At 46.6% G+C, this 23,249-nt stretch overlaps 2 protein-coding genes across 3 annotated transcripts in view; one reads left to right on the plus strand and one right to left on the minus strand.

Annotated features, from left to right (window-relative positions):
• IFI35 (interferon induced protein 35) overlaps window positions 1-23,249 on the minus strand; it is a 93,965-nt gene that overhangs the window by 34,097 nt on the left and 36,619 nt on the right. For both annotated transcript variants that reach the window (XM_040434673.1, XM_040434672.1), the window contains one exon: window positions 20,971-21,042. In XM_040434673.1, coding sequence (XP_040290607.1) covers window positions 20,971-21,042 — 72 coding nt within the window. The remainder of the gene's footprint in view (window positions 1-20,970; window positions 21,043-23,249) is intronic.
• LOC121003097 (catenin alpha-1-like) lies at window positions 8,900-12,180 on the plus strand. The gene has a single exon (XM_040434671.1). The coding sequence runs from the start codon at window positions 9,052-9,054 to the stop codon at window positions 11,758-11,760; it is 2,709 nt and encodes a 902-aa protein (XP_040290605.1). The 5' UTR covers window positions 8,900-9,051; the 3' UTR covers window positions 11,761-12,180.

Genomic DNA, 23,249 nt, shown 5'->3' on the forward strand with positions numbered 1-23,249 from the left:
CACACATTTGGGCCCCTAGAATGCCAGGGCAGTATAACTACCCCACAAGTGACCCCATTTTGGAAAGAAGACACCCCAAGGTATTTCGTGAGGGGCATGGCAAGTTCCTAGAATTTTTTATTTTTTGTCACAAGTTAGTGGAAAATGATGATTTTTTTTTTTTTTTTCATACAAAGTCTCATATTCCACTAACTTGTGACAAAAAATAAAAACTTCCATGAACTCACTATGCCCATCAGCGAATACCTTGGGGTCTCTTCTTTCCAAAATGGGGTCACTTGTGGGGTAGTTATACTGCCCTGGCATTCTAGGGGCCCAAATGTGTGGTAAGGAGTTTGAAATCAAATTCTGTAAAAAATGACCTGTGAAATCCGAAAGGTGCTCTTTGGAATATGGGCCCCTTTGCCCACCTAGGCTGCAAAAAAGTGTCACACATCTGGTATCTCTGTATTCAGGAGAAGTTGAGGAATGTGTTTTGGGGTGTCTTTTTACATATACCCATGGTGGGTGAGATAAATATCTTGGTCAAATGCCAACTTTGTATAAAAAAATGGGAAAAGTTGTCTTTTGCCAAGATATTTCTCTCACCCAGCATGGGTATATGTAAAATGACACCCCAAAACACATTCCCCAACTTCTTCTGAGTACGGAGATACCAGATGTGTGACACTTTTTTGCAGCCTAGGTGGGCAAAGGGGCCCATATTCCAAAGAGCACCTTTCGGATTTCACTGGTCATTTTTTACAGAATTTGATTTCAAACTCCTTACCACACATTTGGGCCCCTAGAATGCCAGGGCAGTATAACTACCCCACAAGTGACCCCATTTTGGAAAGAAGAGACCCCAAGGTATTCGCTGATGGGCATAGTGAGTTCATGGAAGTTTTTATTTTTTGTCACAAGTTAGTGGAATATGAGACTTTGTAAGAAAAAAAAAAAAATCAGCATTTTCCACTAACTTGTGACAAAAAAATAAAAATTTCTAGGAACTTGCCATGCCCCTCACGGAATATCTTGGGGTGTCTTCTTTCCAAAATGGGGTCACTTGTGGGGTAGTTATACTGCCCTGGCATTTTCCAGGGGCCCTAATGTGTGGTAAGTAGGTAAATGACCTGTGAAATCCTAAAGGTGCTCTTTGGAATATGGGCCCCTTTGCCCACCTAGGCTGCAAAAAAGTGTCACACATGTGGTATCGCCGTATTCAGGAGAAGTTGGGGAATGTGTTTTGGGGTGTCATTTTACATATACCCATGCTGGGTGAGAGAAATATCTTGGCAAAAGACAACTTTTCCCATTTTTTTATACAAAGTTGGCATTTGACCAAGATATTTCTCTCACCCAGCATGGGTATATGTAAAATGACACCCCAAAACACATTCCCCAACTTCTCCTGAGTACGGCGATACCAGATGTGTGACACTTTTTTGCAGCCTAGATGCGCAAAGGGGCCCAAAGTTCTTTTAGGAGGGCATTTTTAGACATTTGGATACCAGACTTCTTCTCACGCTTTGGGGCCCCTAGAATGCCAGGGCAGTATAAATACCCCACATGTGACCCCATTTTGGAAAGAAGACACCCCAAGGTATTCAATGAGGGGCATGGCGAGTTCATAGAAAAAAAAATTTTTTGGCACAAGTTAGCGGAAATTGATATTTTTAATTTTTTTCTCACAAAGTCTCCCGTTCCGCTAACTTGGGACAAAAATTTCAATCTTTCATGGACTCAATATGCCCCTCACGGAATACCTGGGGGTGTCTTCTTTCCGAAATGGGGTCACATGTGGGGTATTTATACTGCCCTGGCATTCTAGGGGCCCTAAAGCGTGAGAAGAAGTCTGGAATATAAATGTCTAAAAAAATTTACGCATTTGGATTCCATGAGGGGTATGGTGAGTTCATGTGAGATTTTATTTTTTGACACAAGTTAGTGGAATATGAGACTTTGTAAGAAAAAAAATAATAATTCCGCTAACTTGGGCCAAAAAAATGTCTGAATGGAGCCTTACAGGGGGGTGATCAATGACAGGGGGGGTGATCAATGACAGGGGGGGGTGATCAATGACAGGGGGGGTGATCAATGACAGGGGGGGTGATCAATGACAGGGGGGTGATCAATGACAGGGGGGGGTGATCAATGACAGGGGTGGTGATCAATGACAGGGGGGTGATCAATGACAGGGGGGTGATCAGGGAGTCTATATGGGGTGATCACCACAGTCATTGATCACCCCCCCTGGAAGGCTCCAGGGAGACGCCTGTATGTGTTTTGCAGATCCGATCCATCTATCAGTGGATCCGTAAAAATCATGCAGACATCTGAATGGAGCTTTACAGGGGGGTGATCAATGACAGGGGGGGTGATCAATGACAGGGGGGTGATCAATGACAGGGGGGGGTGATCAATGACAGGGGTGGTGATCAATGACAGGGGGGTGATCAATGACAGGGGGGTGATCAGGGAGTCTATATGGGGTGATCACCACAGTCATTGATCACCCCCCCTGGAAGGCTCCAGGGAGACGCCTGTATGTGTTTTGCAGATCCGATCCATCTATCAGTGGATCCGTAAAAATCATGCGGACGTCTGAATGGAGCTTTACAGGGGGGTAATCAATGACAGGAGGGTGATCAGGGAGTCTATATGGGGTGATCACCACAGTCATTGATCATGCCCCTGTAAGGCTTCATTCAGACGTCCGTATGCGTTTTGCGGATCCGATCCATCTATCAGTGCATCCGTAAAAATCATGCGGACATCTGAATGGAGCTTTACAGGGGGGTAATCAATGACAGGGGGGTGATCAGGGAGTCTATATGGGGTGATAACCACAGTCATTGATCATGCCCCTGTAAGGCTTCATTCAGACGTCCGGATGCGTTTTGCGGATCCGATCCATCTATCAGTGCATCCGTAAAAATCATGCGGACATCTGAATGGAGCTTTACAGGGGGTTGATCAATGACAGGGGTGTAATCAATGACAGGGGGGTGATCAGGTAGTCTATATGGGGTGATAACCACAGTCATTGATCACGCCCCTGTAAGGCTTCATTCAGACGTCCGTATGCGTTTTGCGGATCCGATCCATCTATCAGTGCATCCGTAAAAATCATGCGGACATCTGAATGGAGCTTTACAGGGGGGTAATCAATGACAGGGGGGTGATCAGGGAGTCTATATGGGGTGATAACCACAGTCATTGATCATGCCCCTGTAAGGCTTCATTCAGATGTCCGGATGCGTTTTGCGGATCCGATCCATCTATCAGTGGATCCGTAAAAATCATGCGGACATCTGAATGGAGCTTTACAGGGGGTTGATCAATGACAGGGGTGTAATCAATGACAGGGGGGTGATGAGGGAGTCTATATGGGGTGATAACCACAGTCATTGATCATGCCCCTGTAAGGCTTCATTCAGACGTCCGGATGCGTTTTGCGGATGCGATCCATCTATCAGTGCATCCGTAAAAATCATGCGGACATCTGAATGGAGCTTTACAGGGGGGTAATCAATGACAGGGGGGTGATCAGGGAGTCTATATGGGGTGATAACCACAGTCATTTATTATGCCCCTGTAAGGCTTCATTCAGACGTCCGGATGCGTTTTGCGGATCCGATCCATCTATCAGTGCATCCGTAAAAATCATGCGGACATCTGAATGGAGCTTTACAGGGGGGTAATCAATGACAGGGGGGTGATCAGGGAGTCTATATGGGGTGATAACCACAGTCATTGATCATGCCCCTGTAAGGCTTCATTCAGACGTCCGGATGCGTTTTGCGGATCCGATCCATCTATCAGTGGATCCGTAAAAATCATGCGGACGTCTGAATGGAGCTTTACAGGGGGTTGATCAATGACAGGGGGGTAATCAATGACAGGGGGGTGATCAGGGAGTCTATATGGGGTGATCAGGGGCTAATAAGGGGTTAATAAGTGACGGGGGGGGGGGGGGAGTGTAGTGTAGTGGTGCTTGGTGGGACTTTACTGAGCTACCTGTGTCCTCTGGTGGTCGATCCAAACAAAGGGGACCACCAGAGGACCAGGTAGCAGGTATATTAGACGCTGTTATCAAAACAGCGTCTAATATACCTGTTAGGGGTTAAAAAAAACACATCTCCAGCCTGCCAGCGAACGATCGCCGCTGGCAGGCTGGAGATCCACTCTCTTACCTTCCGTTCCTGTGAGCGCGCGCGCCTGTGTGCGCGCGTTCACAGGAAATCTCGCGTCTCGCGAGATGACGCATAGCTGCGTGACTGTGCGCAGGGCTGCCACCTCCGGAACGCAATCCTGCGTTAGGCGGTCCGGAGGTGGTTAAAGGGATTCTGTCACTTCTTTTTACCCTATAGAGCTGCGGACATGCACGGCTAGATCGCCGCTAGCATGTCCGCAATATACCTGTCCTATATCTCTGAGTGGTTTTAGTGAGTGTAAAAAAATGATGTAAATCAGCCTGGTAAGGAGCCCAAGGGGCTCCACTAACCGTTCTGGAGACCAGCCATGCCCCCCTGTGAAGGGGCCCAGCACCGCCTGTATCCACAAATCTCCTCCTTGCTCATAAAGTCAGATCGCTGTAATCTCGCGGTGCGTGAGCTCGCGCATGCGCAGTTCCTTCCCTTGAGCTGATGCCAGCACAGGGAAGGAACACTATGCCGGCACTGCGCATGCGCGAGCTCACGCACCGCGAGATTACGGCGATCTGACTTTATGAGCAAGGAGGAGATTCGTGGATACAGGCGGTGCTGGGCCCCTTCACAGGGGGGCATGGCTGGTCTCCAGAACGGTTAGTACAGCCCCTTGGGCTCCTTACCAGGCTGATTTACATATATATAAGATCATTTTTTACACTCAATAAAACTCAGAGATATGGGACAGGTATATACTGCGGACATGCTAGCGGCGATCTAGCCGTGCATGTCCGCATCTCTATAGGGTAAAAAGAGGTGACAGAATCCTTTTAAGGCCTCTTTCACACTACCGTAAGGCTATTTCAGTGTTTTGCGGTCCGTTTTTCACGGATCCGTTGTTCCGTTTTTTTGTTTCCGTTCCGTTTTTCCATTCTTCTGTATGGCATATACAGTATACCGTAATTACATAGAAAAAATTGGGCTGGGCATAACATTTTCAATAGATGGTTCCGCAAAAACGGAACGGATACGGAAGAGATACGGATGCATTTCCGTATGTGTTCCATTTTTTTTGCGGACCCGTTGACTTGAATGGAGCCACGGAACGTGATTTTTGGGCAATAATAGGACATGTTCTATCTTTCAACGGAACGGAAAAACGGAAATACGCAAACAGAATGCATACGGAGTACATTCCGTTTTTTTTTTTTTGCGGAACCATTGAAATGAATGGTTCCGTATACGGAACGCAAAAAACGGCCCGCAAAACGGAAAAAGAAAACGGTAGTGTGAAAGAGGCTTAAGGGTCTATTCACACGTCCGCAAATGGGTCCGCATCCGTTCTGCAATATCGGGAACGGGTACAGACCCATTCATTCTCAAGGAGGCAAAACGGGATGCGGAGAGCACTATGTGCTCTCCGCATTTCAGGAGCACGGACAAGAATAGGCAGTTCTATGGGGGGTGCCAGCCGGGTGTATTGCGGATCCGCAATACACCACGGACGTGTGAATGGACCCAAAGTCTCATTTACCAACTCATTTTGCGCCTATTTAAGAAACTTTTGATACTTTTTCCCAACCTATTTATATAGGTGCGCATAAACAGTACTTCTATTCCACTCCTGACCAGGCTTATTTTCCTGTCTGTATTGAGGGGAAAATTGTGCCATTTTTTTTTGTATTGAAAGAGATAGATATGCGACTTTTTTCCCGTCACTTGCACATTTTGTTTTTCCATGCACAAACCACAGGATAGGGGATAACTATCAGATTGATGGTGGTCTTACCGTTGGGACCCCCACCGATCACGAGAAATAGGGGCCCCGTACCCCCTGCAGGCCCCTTGCTGCTCCCCTAAAATGACCGGAGCAGACGGTTGCACTGAGCGGACGCTTCATACATTTCTTCCGGAAATATTGGAGAATTGTACTATCCTGTGGATAGGGGATAACTTGTACCTACCGGAATACCCCTTTAAACCAAAACAGAAAAACTCGATTTATTAAAGGGGTTGTCTCACTTCAGCAAGTGGCATTTATCATGTAGATAAAGTTAATACAAGACATTTACTAATGTATTGTGATTGTCCATATTGCCTCCTTTGCTGGTTGGAAAAAGAAAAAAGTGCCGGCCTCTCTGGTGGCCAGGACAGTGGGAGCGCACTTTTTCCTATAGTGTGTAAGCACGGCCACTGCTGATGGATTGCAGGGTGGTCGTAACCCCTGGATATGAGAAGTGTATAATGTGATAGAAAAATGAATCCAGCCAGCAAAGGAGGCAATATGGACAATAACCATACATTAGTAAGTGCCTTGTATTAACTTCCTCTGCATGATAAATGCCATTTGCTGACGTGAGACAACCCCTTTAAGGGATAATAAATTAGATGCAAATTAAAGACAGGCATTGCCGATACTCCTGTTTTCTTTTACTCCAAGAAAAAGCCGAGCTTGATAAATGTGCCCCAATGAGGTTTAGCTCATTACAAGGAATTTGAAAGAAAAAAAACCAAGGATCATTTATTATCCAGAAATATTCCTATATTATGCGTATTTCTGGCACAGATTGCGGCGCAGCGGTTAGTTGCGCTGCAGTCTATGACTTTTTCCCGCTCAAGCCAGGTCTAAAAAAGTGGCCGTGGCATGGGCAGGGAAGGGGGCGGGTCGGCAGGCCCATTTCATTCATCATTTTCTATGCCTGTTTTAGGGTGGAAAATGGTCAAAATGTGAGACAGCAAGGAAACTGCGCCTCTTCATAACTTCGGCGGATCCACCGCCAGTTATAGGGGTTATTAATGACCCCCTAGATGCCGTTTGGTATCATGTGATTTATAGAGGACCTTCCACCTCTCCTGACATTTCTGATTTAGCGAATACTGGCATTCTTCCTGAAATAACAATTCTGGAGCATCATTTCTCTTAACTCTGCGTTACCTCGTTCCTCTGTTATTCCTCTTGAACATTTATTAATGAATTCACAACTGACAATACCAAGTACGGCCACTATACCACGGAGGGCGCTGTGCTTGGCATGCTGTGAAGAGGCCGCAGCGCTCACTGGACTGCCACCCCTTCCTATTCTGAGAAAAGGCCTACAATATTCTACTCCTGAAAAATCCATTTAAGGCCTCTTTCACACTACCGTTTTGCGGGCCGTTTTTTGTGTTCCGTATACGGTCCGTATACGGAACCATTCATTTCAATGGGTCCGCAAAAAAAAACGGAATGTACTCCGTATGCATTCCATTTCCGTGTTTCCGTATCTCCGTTCCATGCAAAGATAGAACATGTCCCATATTTGGCCGCAAATCACTTTCCGTGGCTCTATTAAAGTCAATGGGTCCGCAAAAAAAACGGAATGCATACGGAAATGCATCCGTATGTCTTCCGTATCCGTTCCGTTTTTTGCGGAACCATCTATTGAAAATGTTATGCCCAGCCCAATTTGTTCTATGTCATTACTGTATACTGTATATGCCATACGGAAAAAACGGAACGGAAAAATGGAACGGAAAAACAGATCCATGAAAAACGGACCGCAAAACACTGAAATAGCCATACGGTAGTGTGAAAGAGGCCTAACCGTGTACTGCACCTGGATGTAAGTGTACGCCCCAAGGTGTGAGAGGAATGTATGGAGTGGGTGTGTAGTACAGATGACACCCGGCCACAGTGACTAGAGATAATCCCAACCCTGGTCATTTAAGGCTTTTTGCACACGAACGCAGCACGGCCATGGGGCGCACACGTCCGTGTGCAAGAGGTCTAACCCCTCAGTACAGTACAATGCTAAGGATTAGAGGGGAGTGAATTTCCTATTTTGGAATTCGTTCATGCTTCGTTTGGTGGTAAAAGGTGAATTGCGTTATGGATTCCGTTACCACGGACCAACGAAGCGTTGTACTTTCACACTTGCGTCGTTGGATTCCGGCAATCTGTATGCAAGCGGAAACCATTTGTAGACGGATCCGGATTCCGGTTTCATCCAGAAAAATTGATCCAGTATTAAATTTTTTACATTTGTAAAGATCTGCGCATGCGCAGACCGGATCCGGCACTAATACATTCCAAAGGAAAAAAACTGCCGGATCCGGCATTCTGATAAGTGTGCAGGATTTTTGGCCGGAGAGAAAAATGCAGCATGCTGCGGTATTTTCTACGTCCAAAAACCGTACAGTGACTGAACTGAAGACATCCTGAACGGAACGCTCTCCATTCAGAAAGCATTAGGATAAAACTGATCAGTTCTTTTCCGGTATTGATCCCCTAGGACAGAACTCAGCGCCGGAAAACTTTGACGCAAGCATGAAAGTACCCTAACATGAATTCGCTCATCTCTACTAAAGATCTATTCACACGCAAAAGTTAATAACCACATAAAAAACGCTTCTGAAAACCCACACCCAGTTTTGCTGACAGGGGAAACACATTTTCATACTTCGCCTGTAGTAAAAAAAAAAAAAAAAACTGAGCAATTACCACATGTGGCTTTTAAGATGCGTTTCCACTGCTGTGTGTGAATTCACTCTTACTGTCCCCGAGTATTTTACACAGCGAGCATATAGTTAGGCTATGGACACGCTATTGTAGACCTTCAGATAGCCAGAGAGTTCGGCTGTGGGACCACAAGTCCCAGCACGCCCGGCTGCTCCTCTGGTCGCTGCGCCCTTTCACCTCCCTAGTGTTGTGCTGGCACGCCCGCGGGTGTAACGCATGACGTCATGGCAGTATCCCGGGGTGGAGGAGGAGGAGGTGGAAGAGGGGGGGCTGAGGTGAGCCGGAAGTTCCCGGCCCTCATTCCCTGGGATTCGGAACAATACTCGTCGCGCAGGGAGGAGCCTCCCCTCCCCCGCCGCTTTCCTACATTAGTTTCGCCCGTTTGCAGTCAGTCATTCGCAGCCGCACAGACAGGGCGCAGCCATGAGCGTCAATACGGCCGAGATCAACTTCAAGTGGGACCCGAAGTCCCTGGAGATCCGCACGCTGGCCGTGGAGCGACTGCTGGAGCCGCTGGTCACTCAGGTCACCACCCTGGTCAACACCAGCAACAAAGGCCCCTCCGCCAAGAAGAAGGGCCGCTCCAAGAAAGCCAAAGTGCTGGCCGCCTCCGTGGAGCAAGCGACGCAGAACTTCCTGCAGAGCGGCGACAAGATCGCCCGAGAAAGCCAGTTCCTACGGGAAGAGTTGGCGGCGGCGGTGGAGGATGTCCGCACTCAGGGCGAGCAGATGAGGTCAGCCTCCGGGGACTTCGCTGATGACCCCTGCTCCTCGGTGAAGAGGGGGAATGTCGTCCGAGCCGCCCGCACCCTGCTGTCCGCGGTCACCCGGCTGCTCATCCTGGCAGACATGGCCGATGTGTACAAGCTGCTGGTGCAGCTGAAGGTGGTGGAGGAGGGCATCCTCAAGCTGAGGAATGCGGGCACCGAGCAGGACCTGGGCATCCAGTACAAAGCCCTGAAGGCAGAGGTGGACAAGCTGCAAGCCATGACTGCAAAGCGCCAGCAGGAGCTCAAGGATAGTGGGCACCGGGACCAGATGGCAGCAGCCAGGGGCATCCTGCAGAAGAACCTACCCATCCTCTACACTGCCACCCAGGCCTGTCTCCAGCACCCAGATGTAGCTGCCTACAGAGCTAACCGAGACCTGGTCTATAAGCAGCTCCAGCAAGCAGTGACTGGCATCTCCAACGCAGCCCAAGCCACCACCTCAGAGGAGACCACTGCCCAGCATGGAGGTGAGCTTGCCGTTGCCTTAAATAACTTTGACAAACAGATTGTTATGGACCCCCAGGGATTCAGCGAGGAGCGTTTCAGGCCAACTCTAGAGGAACGCCTGGAGAGCATCATCAGTGGCGCTGCCCTAATGGCTGATTCTGCTTGCACCCGTGATGACCGCCGAGAGCGGATTGTGGCCGAATGTAATTCGGTGAGACAAGCTCTGCAAGACCTCCTCACAGAGTACATGGGAAATGCCGGGCGTAAAGAAAGGAGTGATGCCCTCAATATCGCCATAGACCGGATGACCAAAAAGACCAGAGACTTGCGCAGGCAGCTACGTAAAGCAGTTATGGATCACGTTTCTGACTCCTTTCTTGAAACCAACGTGCCTCTTCTGGTCTTAATCGAGGCTGCCAAGAACGGGAATGAGAAAGAAGTCAAAGAGTACGCCCAGGTATTCCGTGAACATGCAACCAAATTGATTGAAGTGGCCAACTTGGCTTGCTCCATATCCAACAATGAAGATGGGGTTAAAATTGTCCGAATGTCTGCCAACCAGCTTGAAGCACTCTGCCCTCAGGTTATCAATGCAGCCTTGGCGCTGGCAGCTAAACCTCATAGTAAAGTGGCCATGGACAATATGGACATCTTCAAGGAACAGTGGGAGAAGCAAGTGTGTATCCTGACCGATGCTGTTGATGACATCACTTCCATTGATGACTTCTTGGCAGTCTCCGAGAACCACATATTAGAAGATGTCAACAAGTGTGTCATTGCCCTCCAGGAAAGGGATGTTGATGGACTCGATCGTACAGCTGGTGCAATCCGTGGTCGTGCTGCAAGAGTCATCCATGTTGTCACTGCTGAAATGGAAAACTATGAGGCTGGCATCTACACTGAGAAGGTTGTTGAGGCCACCAAACTCTTGTCAGATGTTGTTATGCCACGTTTTGCAGAGCAAGTAGAAGCTGCAGCCAGTGCTCTTACTGGAGACTCCAACCTACCAGTAGATGAGAATGAATTCATTGATGCCTCCAGACTGGTGTATGATGGCATCCGTGACATCCGCAAAGCCGTGCTTATGATAAGAACACCCGAAGAACTGGATGATTCTGACTTTGAAACTGAGGACTTTGATGTAAGGAGTCGTACCAGTATCCAGACTGAAGATGATCAGCTCATTGCTGGGCAGAGTGCCAGAGCCATCATGGCCCAGCTTCCACAGGAGCAAAAAGCTAAAATTGCTGAGCAGGTGGCAAGTTTCCAGGAAGAAAAGAGCAAGTTGGATGCAGAGGTATCCAAATGGGATGACAATGGCAATGACATTATTGTCCTGGCCAAGCAGATGTGCATGATCATGATGGAGATGACTGACTTTACAAGGGGCAAAGGACCCCTCAAAAATGCTTCTGATGTCATTGGGGCAGCCAAGAAAATTGCAGAGGCTGGTTCACGGATGGATAAATTGGGCCGGACCATTGCTGACCACTGCCCTGACTCTGCCTGCAAACAGGACCTTCTGGCCTATCTCCAACGCATTGCCTTATACTGCCATCAGTTAAATATTTGCAGCAAGGTCAAAGCCGAAGTACAGAATCTTGGTGGCGAGTTGGTTGTCTCCGGAGCTGACAGCGCCATGTCCCTCATACAAGCTGCCAAGAATCTGATGAATGCTGTAGTGCAAACGGTGAAAGCATCTTACGTGGCCTCCACCAAATATCAGAAATCCCAAGGCATGGCTTCTCTTAACCTACCTGCAGTGTCTTGGAAAATGAAAGCCCCTGAGAAGAAGCCCCTTGTCAAGAGAGAGAAGCCTGATGAGACCCAAACTAAGATCAAGCGAGCATCCCAGAAGAAGCATGTCAACCCAGTGCAGGCTCTTAGTGAGTTTAAAGCCATGGAGAGCATCTAAACGGACCTCTATGGACACTTGCAGATTATTCCCACTGCCCATCATTCTCTATTGTCCCAATTTCAGCCCCGTCTCTTTCCAGATTATCAAAGTTTTCTAACGACTAATAGAAATATTTAAAGGGAGGGTCCATATAAAATACCCTATTGCCGCTTCTAACTTGAAAACCTATACAGATTCCTATGTCTTGATTGATTTAGGGGTTATTATGAGCACCCCTTCAAAACCGCCTGCAGCATAATAACCCCACCCCAAGTAAATGCAATTATTGGTAAGATTTTTGTTGGGTTAAGGCTATCAAAGGGGTTGTCCGGGTTCAGAGCCCGGACATACCCATAATTTCACCCCGGCAGCCCCCCTGACTTGAGCGTCGGAGCAGTTTATGCTCCGATGCTCTTTTTTGCCCTGCGCTAAATAGCGCAGGGCACGGGCTCTTTTGTTTACAATAACACTGCCGGGCAGAGGATTCCGCCCAGCAGTGTGTTCGGTGATGTCACCGGCTCTGATGGGCGTGCTTTAGTGCTGCCCTAGCTGTTTTACTGGCTAGGGCAGCGCTAAAGCCCGCCCATCAGTGCCGGTGACATCACCAGGCTTCCTGGCAGCCCCATGGAGAGCCCGGGACGTCACTGGATCTCCCAACAAAAATGCCTTTGCCCTGCGCGATTTAGCGCAGGGTAAAGGAGAGCATCGGAGCAATAAACTATTCCGAGGCTGAAGTCGGGGGGGGCTGCCTGTGTGAAAATGGAGGTATGTCTGGGTTCGGCTCTGAACCCGGACAACTCCTTTAATACTTCCGTATGTCATTGATTATTAATCACTGTGAATGCGAATGTCTATGGCACAAAGTTTATATTTCCAGAATGAACGTATAGACCTTTACTGTTTGCTTATGACCATACCAGCGGCCATATTGTTCACTGGACCAGTATTCAGGCTGTCAATCCATCTGGCCGAATATAGGGTTCAGTACACTGGCTTCTGTATGGGGTGTGGGGGCCCTCTGAATGCTGTTACTGATATCTTTTGGGTATATGCTTTGCCTCTTATGTTGTAATATGGTGACCTTGTTTATCATTTTTTAGGCCCCCTATAGATGTTTAATTTATTAACCATATTTTACATTTGCTGTTTGGCAGCAGTCTGCATCCCTCTGGTTGTGGTGTAACTATAACCCCCAGCATGCCTTGCCCACTAGTGGTGGTCGGAACATGTTGGGTGTTGTAGTTCCACGGCAGCTGGAGGACGACAGTATTGTGTAGAAGATAGAGATGTCAGAATGCAGCTCATATGAGAAATTTCATTTTTTCCGGATTATCGGACTAGTATATAAGGGTTAGCAATAATTTAGTATGAGGGTATGTGTAGTTTGGAGGATACAGTTGGGGAGGGGAAATTCTGGGACTTGTAGATTTACAAAATAGTGGAGACGCCCCCTCCCTGCATCCCTCTACAAGGGTCTACACCTGTGATGGCTAACCTCTGGCACTCCAGCTGTGGTAAAACTACAACTCCCAAGATGCCCACGTGCTTGGTTGTTCTCAGAACGCCACAGAAATGAATGGAAACTACGGCTCCCAGCATGCTCCATTAATTTCTGTGGAGTTCTGAGAACAACCAAGCACGTGGGCATCTTGGGAGTTGTAGTTTTACCACAGCTGGAGTGCCGGAGGTTAAAGGGAACCTGTTGACTGTATGCTGACCTCACTGAGGACAGAATTAAGTAGTGACAGAAATGCTGATGTCAGCGGTGTGTCACTTGTGAGCTAATAGTAAGTGGTTGCTCAGAACCAGCATCATAATCCTTGCAGCCCAGGCCTTGAAGAGTCACATCTACCTGAGAAGAGTCCTGGTTATCCATAATCTCCTGCTCTCCTCGCCCATCTGCTGATGATTGGCAGTTCTCTCCTAGAGAGAAAGGTAGAAGACTGATGGACATCAGCAGGTGGGCGGGAGAGCAGGAATTCATGAATAACCAGGACTCTTCTCAGGTGTCCGGGACTCTTTTCCTGGCCCAGGAATGATTGTGATGTTTGTTCTCAGCAACCACTTACTTTTAACTTATAAATGACAGACCGCTGAAATCATCTCACCTGTCTCTACTTTGTTCTGCCGTTAGTATGGGCAGCATAAAGCTGATGACTGGTTCCTTTTAACCATCACTGGTCTACACCAAATGACTGCAATAAGGGTTCACATAGTTTAGTAGTTTCATGGATTCCTCTAAAAATGTATATACTTTTTTGGTCTGGCCAGATTCTGTGGCATTTACTGCACAATTCTATCCATATAATCTATGCATTAATAACCTATATAAGACCCCCATACTGTGATGGCGACCATGTATATGCTCCTATATAAACATTAATCAGGTTAGCGGTACAGAGCGTCATGGCTTCCTTCTATAATCGCCTTATATTACAATTATATTCAGCGGGAAGCTCACAGTGCATGAGTGTTAGCAGTTGCTTACCTAGCTGTTACTAAGGGCTATTGCACAAGAAAATACATTTTTTTTTATATTTCTTCACCAAAGGAGTTTTTTAAGCGATTTATCATTGAGTACTTCTCACCTCAGAGGCAGCCATTTTATGTGCACATGAGTGAATTGTTTATACATGTAAGGCTGTGGTCATTCCCGCCCCTGGAAGGAGACTCCAGCCTTGAACTTCCTTAGTTATATTAATTGCTCATGAGCATGGGTGACAAAATGGCTCCTCAATGCCTTTTTACTTTCCTTAGTCATCCCCATGACTATTCTGAGGAAAGTTACAGCAGGGGATGCTCTATGCTTTGCCTTCATGTTCATTGACTGTCTTTGTAGATGGCTACTGCCGTGTATCTTGTATCACTGAGTGAATTGGGGGTTTCACGTGTTACACATCTATCTGCATTAAAAGGGGTCCTGTACTTTTGTCTTTGCTGTTGCACCTGAAGTAAGCAGCCATGGCTGCCCTCAGCGGCGTCCTGCATTGGAAACACTACGTCATCAGTTCTGTGTTCCCTATGGAGGTTCCTTTTACATAACGCAGGACTGGTCCATCATGTACTGCCCCTTTTAATTTTTATGAAATGTGTCTCGCTAATGTTTTATCACTATGCAGAGTCACAAGAGGTGTCAGAATGTAATGGAAAATGGCGGACGACTGTTCTAGTAACTAAAGGAGGGAACTTATCATGAGAGGAATTTTTCCCCAGTCTGCCTTCCTGTCCTTTGTTCCAAAGGACATTTGATAAATTTGGTGCATCTTTAAACAGTTTTGTCAAGATTTTACCCCATTTCTTTCCTTTTTATTCCACTGATTATAAATCTGGCGCACACCTAATTAGCATAGCTAACCACACCCCTTTAGCACCCACTTTTCAAGAGTGGCGCAAAATCACAAACAGTTGTGCGCCAAAATCAGATTATATTTATTTTTTTTTGTCACTAGAATTTCCCAAGGAAATGATTAAATTCCCTCCTCGAGGCAGAACATGAGGCCTCGTGTATAAAAACTAGGGCAGCGCAAATGTGGAGCGGTTGCCCAGAACAACCAATCAGAGAAGTGTTTATTGCTAGTTACAAAATAGAAGCAGTGTTCTGATTGGCTGCTGTGGACAACCGCATTAGTTTATACGTACAAGGCACAGCTGGTGAAGTACGAAGAATATTGTGCAACTTCCCCGACATACACCTGTGGGGGGATTTGTACTGGACCTTTCAGCAGTTTAGCGCACGGTATTGGCAGTCCTGGTTCAGCTGCTTGAGATCCATTGGGTTAACCTCTTAAGGTAGGTCCACATCACAGTTTCATTTTCTGTTCTTCTGATCAGAAAACAAACTGATCCTCTAATTTAAGCATCAGTTATGCACATTTTGCGTCCGTTTTAGCCATTTCCGTCTGAGATCCGTTATTTTAGATGGGGGGGGGGGGGAGAGAAAGTCCTCCACAAAGTACTTTCTTCCGTATAAAATAACAGATCTCATTCGTAAATGGCTGAAACGGATGCATAACTGAGCATAAGGGCTCATTCACACAACCATTTTGCAGATATCTGTGTTTTCCCTATTTTTCTGACCGATCAGAAGAATGAAAAAGGAAACTGATGTGAACCTACTCTTACATGTCTATTTGTTTGTGTGCTCCTCACATTTCAGCACATGGAGTGTTTTACATTGGGTTTGCGTTAATGAGGTTTTCTGGTAGAAAAACCATTCTATAGTGCTGACTCTGCAAAAATAAAAGCCGTACTCGCCTCATGGATCCCTTACCGCTCCTGTACTGATGCCGCTCTCTGCTTCCTGGTTCAGAGATGTTGTTCTGACACGGGTAGGTGACCGCTGCAGCAGTGTCATCGCATGCCCCATGTCAGAATGTCATTGCGGCGGGGTACCTGGCGGCATCCATACAGGTGCGGCGGGGGATCGGTAAGGCGAACTGCTGCTTTGGTTTGTACAGCTCCCTCAGCACTATAGAACATCATTTTTTAACTACCAGAAAACCCCTTTAAATTTTTCATTTGTGTTCCTTTTACAACTTTTGTTGGGTTTTTAAAGTTGCTTGTTTGACTGTAATATTCTGGAGTTTTTATTTGTACATTAATAAATTTTGATTTTACTTAGAAAAAAGGTGTGACTTAATTTTTGGTGGCAGAGCTTGGGCAGTAAGATGTTTGGTCTCACCAGGAAGACCTTCCTAGGCTAGTTACAGATGAAGAGTCCAATGCAAGAAACGCACTACGCATAGCAGGGTAATTGCCTGTGTGTGACCCTGCTAGACCAGTATCTCCTGAATCATACTGACTGCATTATGTCAGTACAATTCAATAGATCTGAGGTTGGACAGAGACACACAGCATTATAATGCTGTGTGGTCCAGTGAAGGGAGCAGTGTGCATAATGGGAAATCGTGCTTCTGTGCGTTTCTCACATTGAACTTATTCTTATCTATTACTAGACTTAAAATTCTACAATTTTAGTGGGCACATTCAGGAGTGGGGTGCAAACATGGTGCTGTATGGTTGGTTTACTTTAGGGGTGTTCCAGTCTGAATATGGCCATGCAGATGGCTACTCTGTAACACCAGACGAAGTGCTGATTTACACAACTGCTCGGATCGGGAATCGCGGCCTGTCTGTTGGCCACATCTTCTGGACGACTGTGGTTCCCCTGACCCGAACTGACTGCATCATAGTGATTTATCTGATTGCGGGTCTTTCGTGCTGTGCTCACATGATGATCTGGGCTGCGGGCGGTCCGGGAGCTGTGGTTGACACATGGGCAGAGTTTCCCAGACCAAGGACAGTCATGTGAATCAGGCCTAAAGTTGGCATGCACTTAGAAAGTGCTGTCACAACCAGGATTGCTCAATAGGGGTGATCCCATAGAAATTAATGGGATCACCGCAACAGTCGTGGCAATCTTATTCCTAGGAGATCACCGATACTTGGTGATCCTGGCTAGAACAGCTGTCGTGTGACCAGTGTAGCCCTAGCCTAAAGAATGGAGGCAGAACGCCATAATACTAAGTACTAGTAATTATAGTTTATTCTAGATGCCACATTTTGTCAAGCAGGCTGCCTCCATCCTTAAAGGAGTATTCCCATCTCAGACAATGGGGGCATATCGCTAGGATGTGGCCAATTGATAAGTGCAGGTCCCACCTCTGGCACCTACAGCGAGAACGGAAAGGGGAATGTGCTGGACAGAGGAACCGTTTTCCCAGGGTCCGTCCACTGCCAAACGTTCTCTCCATAGTGAATGGGAGCGCACTGCGCTTGCATGCTCACCGCTCCCATTCATTTTTATAGGGCCGACGGCGGCCCCATAGAAATGAATGGAGGGCGGCTGCGCAGTGCGCCCTCCACAACTTTCAGGGATCAGTTCACCTCTGGGACCCGCACTAGACAATGGGGGCATATCCTTTGAGATGGGAATACCCCTTTAACTGTTTTGGATTATCTGCATTATTTAGGGGATTTGAGCTTGCACCGTGAGGGTTGGATTATTTTCAGTGCTATTTGACTTTGTACATCGCCTGCAGTGATGAAATCCAGCTGCTCAATCCCCCTCTCCAACATCTGCCATCGGGGGAGCAGAGGACACCCCATGCACTTTATGGTAGAGCGGCCCCACTGAAATCAGTGCTGCCAGCCTTCAAGTGAATAGGGCTGAGAGCGATACCAAGCACTGCCTCTATTCAATGTATAGCACTGTGCTTGGTAAGCACGGAGAAGGCCGTGGTGCTCACAGGAGCGCCGCTGCCTTCTCAAACAGTTGATCAGTGGGGATCCCAGGTGTCTAACCCCCACCAAATAAACGCTTCAGTTACCATAATACAACCGCTTGCCTCAGTCATGAACGGATCCGGTTGTATTATGTCTTCTACAGCCATGACGGATCAGTCATGAACCTCATTGAAAGTCAATGGGGGACGGATCCGTCCCCATTGACTTACATTGTGTGCCAGGATGGATCCGTCTTGCTCCGCACCACACCGCGAACAGAAAACCGCTGCTTACAGCGTTATTCTGTCCGCGATGGGAGCGCAACCAAACGGAATCTATTTTGGTGCGTTCAGTTTTGTCCCCATTGACAATGAATGGGGACAAAACTGAAGCGTTTTCTTCCACTATTAAGATACTATGACCTCAATAGTGGAATGAAACCACTAATGTGAAAGCTGCCTTATCTGTATCAGAAACCCCCTTAGATATGCAGCATCTCCCACTGAACCCAGCCTTCAGGGGGCCCTGTTCTCATGATTGGTGGGAGTCCCAGCAGTAGGACCTCCACCAACCTAATTCCACATAACTGGAATATCCCTTTAAACACTATTGCCCTAAGCTGAAGGGGGCTCTACTGCTATTCTCCGACACAGCACTGTCCCCAAGCAGGTGCTGTGTATTGTATTCCAAAAAAGACCCATTCAGCTTATTTAAAGACTACCTGTCACCCAAAAAATGCAATATGACATCAGAAGGCGCTGAGCAGATTGATATAAAGTTTTGTAGAAAAAATCAGTAAAACTTGTAGTTTACATCTTGGCTTTTTCGACTTCCTGTGAACCGCTATCTGTGACTGATGGCATTGTGTGTATGTGTGCTGCAGATACAAACGGAAAAATGACAGGTTTTACTGAATCTTTTCCTACAAAAATATCTATCAATCTGCTCAGCTCCTCCTGCTCTATAACACGGTGCTTTCAGATTGCATTGCATTTTTTTGGTGACAGGTCCTCTTTAAGGATATTTTTCCATGTGCTCCAGAAAGAGCCAGTGCAAAATCTCACACTGCAATCTGATGCATTCGATTGGTAGAATGGTCCCCGATACCTTAACCTGATACCCAGCATGTTAATATTCTATCTGCCATCTCTATGTGTAGACATTAGCACATTGCAATATACAGCATCTCGGACCCTTCTCCTGCCCATGCAGACATTCTTTTTTTGTCTTCTGTATATATGGCAGTTTCAGATTTTTTTGGTATGCTGTTCCCTATCAGCAGTGCTTGAGTGAAGAATGCGAGCCATGACTCATATCTAGGAATGCTGTAACATGTTTCATATGACAACTGTTCTGTGGAAGACTGAAGCTTCCAGCGTTAAGGTTTCCAGGAATGTTATCATTTCCCATCGGGGGCCCCAGGCAGTAGATGGTATCTCCATTGTGTTTACAGGTTAGGAGGGGGCAGTCAATGCTGCCTGATTTGGTAATGAGCAGCTCCTATGTGCAAGGCACAGAATTTGCTCACATTGGTTGGGTATTTGGACCCCCTGGAATTGGGGTTCTGTGACGTTCCACACACTGAGGAACATCTCCTTAATTCACAGATGTGCAGAATGTCACCTAACCTATTGGGGCCTGGAACTGTGACCCCTGATATAAGAACTCAGTAAGTATACTATTTCATGTCACAAATCCCAAAGGGAAGGATCGTGCTGCTGTGTGTCACATCAGGAGCACCCCTCTAAGAGGCACACGGTGGTGCTCGGCACATAAGAAGGCATAGTAGTTCAGTTATCCATAGATTCAAAAAGAAAACTGCAGTGTTCCAAATTCTTAATTGCAACATGGTGACAAGATGCAGCAACAAAGGTGGCGACAGCCATTCTGTTACTTCACGTTTTACCCAGGCCACCTAATGTGTATGGAGCCTCCTGACTTTCCTCACACCAGCGGAGATAAGGATAGTGAATTTGGATATCAGCTGCGAGATAAGGGTCCATTCACACGTCCGGAAGTGTGAATGGACACTTGCAATTTGCGGACTGCACATCGCCGACACTATAATAGAAAATGCCTACTCTTGTCCGCAATTGCGGACAAGAATAGGACATGTTCTATTTTTTTGCGGATCTGCAGATACGGACAGCACATTCCGACCCCATTGAAAATGAATGGGTCTGCACCCGTTCCGCAAATTGCGGAACGGATGCGGACGTGTGAATGGACCCTAAGGGTATGTTCTGGCAGGCCCTTCCCGTAGCCTGTTCCGTCATAAATGCCGGCCGGACAAAAGCCGCTGCATGCAGTGCTATTTGTCCATCTGAAACCTGGCATTTATGCCGGGATGCGTCTGGAATGGTAGAATCCGGCAATGCCAGATGCGGCAACTGCATTGGTGAATGTATCCCAACCCGTTACCAGAGTTGTCTGGTAACCGCTTTCTCCCTCTGCTTCGCGTGCATGTGTACAGAGGAGTTGGGAGAGAAAGTGTGTTTGGCCAACAGCTCTCTAAAATGTATTGACAACCTAAGGGCCCTTTTACGTGTGCCAATTAAGCAGCCACAGATCAGGAATCGGGAACGTTATCTGCATTTCAGCTGGCCATACACGAGATAAAAGATGTCCAATTTCGACAAACTCTCTTTTGAAAAGCTAGCAGCAATGGTCGCTCGCAATGGTCGACTACAGATTCTTTGCTTAAAATTTCAACCGCTTTCAGCTGAAACTGCACATTTATGTCATGATTGGTCAAATCCAGCCGATCATTTCCCATTGTGCTGAAGGACAAGGGGGCCAGTTTAGTCTGCAATGTTACTGGTGGGATCATTCACACGAACAATCCCACCGACGACTGATCAGCTGCAACGCGACCAATCGTCTGAAGTGTAGCTTTGCATGCAGCAGCTATTATCATCTTGGCCCAGGTACCACCAAAACCAGCATAGAAAGGAAATGTATAATCAGACACCCCCTATAATTGAGGAACCAAGAGCTACATACCTTGTACATCTTGATCTCCCTTATTAAGTATTCTTCTTGTACTTTCTCATTTCCAACATGTACAAAATCTTCCTAGAATGATGGAGACAGTTATGTCAAAACGTATTTGTGTGTGTGTGTGTGTATATATATATATATATATGTATAACCAAACGCAATTGTAAACTACAGCCATATGTGAACAATAATATCATACTGCAATTTTTGAGCTGCTTACCTTTAGTATTGCAGTTAACACGAAGTTCCAGTATGGGTCCCCTTATAGTACTGTACTATCTAATACTACCTCTTATAGTACAATACTATCTAATACTACCTCTTATAGTACAGTACTATATAATACCAGTATAACATTATCATAATTGCTTACATTACAAGCAGGAGTAATCCGGCAACGGGAAAGTACTATGTAGAACACAGGTTCCTGTTCATTTAAATGGATCACATCAATCTCTTTCCACTGAATGTATTTGAGAATCTTACCAAAATGTGATATGTCAGGTTGGATTCTTTTGACTGTTGATGGCTAAATCTACTAGGCATGATTGGCTGATCATTTAGCACTACCATTTTCAAATATGCAAATGAGCTGTTCAGTGCCCCAAGAGTGGCTTGAACCTGTTGGAGCACCAAAGTGCTGTCCTTCTGTAAAGTTAAAAGTAAGAGAGATACCACCGCACACTCAGGGTTACATGCAAATAAAAATTATTTTATTGTGACATATCCTCCAATGAGTACATAGGTAATAACCAAAGAATGCCTATATTGTGACTCAGAGTCTTGATGTTTCGGTCACTTTGGACCTTGGTCACATAAGTCACAAGACTAGGGAGGAGTATGGAGAATGTCCTTCATGGAAATTCCTGGAGGGCCCCCGTGGAACAGCATGAACTCACTGCGGGGGAGGCTGCAGGCCAGTGTCAGCGCGTTCACGCTGTTCCATGGGGGCCCTCCAGGAATTTCCATGAAGGACATTCTCCATACTCCTCCCTGCTCTTGTGACTTATGTGACCAAGGTCCAAAGTGACCGAACTCGGAGTCACAATATAGGCATTCTTCCGTTATTACCTATGTACATATTGGAGGATATGTCACAATAAAATATTTTTATTTGCATGATAACCCTGAGTGTGCGGTGGTATCTCTCCTACTATTGTCTATCTGGATTGTATTCACTCCACTGAAGCACCTCACAAATTGGACAACAAGTGCAACCCAATCAATTTACTTCTTCTGTAAAGTTAGCCACTCCAGTTACCTTGTGATTGACAGGGCCAGGCATCAATCCTGCTCACACCTGGCCCAGTAATCTCGCACATGCCCAGTACAGCCTCTAGTTTAGGCGCCAGAGAGACAAACTGTACTGGGGCTGGTGCACTGCGCTTGCGCAAGATTTCATTGACTGACTCCCTTTAAAGTGTCACCGGTTTAGTCTGATAGGTTGATGGTTAGAACATTTCTACAAACAATCCAAAGGATGATTGATCGCACATTGTGGCCTATCATAATCTGATGTCCACGGCCAGCTTAGGTGCGTCAGACACACGTCAATTGGCTGATTACCGGGGCAGATTGCTTTAGAGAAGGTGTTGTCCATATGGCACATCCTTTTTAAGAAACTATCATAGAATACACAAGCAGCAGGAAAAATATCTTCGTGACCAGTTTTAGATCCGAAGTACATGTTCTGGTCTATATCCGGCATGAGAAACAGGATAAGAAGACATGGCTGAGTATACAATGGCTCGTAGTCAAGATAGTCAAGGTCAGAAGTTCTACATAACAGTGTAAAGACCCCCCATACACATTAGTGTAATGTCGGCCGAACACGCTGGTAACTGTATGTTCACACGGCAGTCTAGTCGCATGGATGGGCAAACTGCGGCTCTCCAGCTGTTGTAAAACTACAATTCCCAGTCTACCTACAGCAGGGCATGATGGGATTTGTAGTTTTACAACATCTGGAGAGCCGCAGTTTGCCCATCACTGGTCTAGTGTGTGGTGAGCTCCCAACTCTCTTCTGACATTTGATGTTGGGGGTGAGAAGGATTGGGTAAAGTTAATATTTTTGCCTCATCCTTTGGTTCTCCAAGGCGATAAGCCACCGCTAGAGGTGTTTGGCAGTAGCTTTCTCCCCATTCACTACACATGCACGTTCAGCCGAGCCAGGAAGGAATCCAGAGAGTTTGGACAAAAGCCATTTAATATGTAGGGCAACCATTATGTTTAGGGTGGGAGGGTGGGGGGAGGGGCATGAGCTGGTCTTATGAGAGTAATGC

The sequence above is a fragment of the Bufo bufo genome, chromosome 6, assembly GCF_905171765.1.
Source record: "Bufo bufo chromosome 6, aBufBuf1.1, whole genome shotgun sequence".
Lineage (NCBI taxonomy): Eukaryota > Metazoa > Chordata > Amphibia > Anura > Bufonidae > Bufo > Bufo bufo.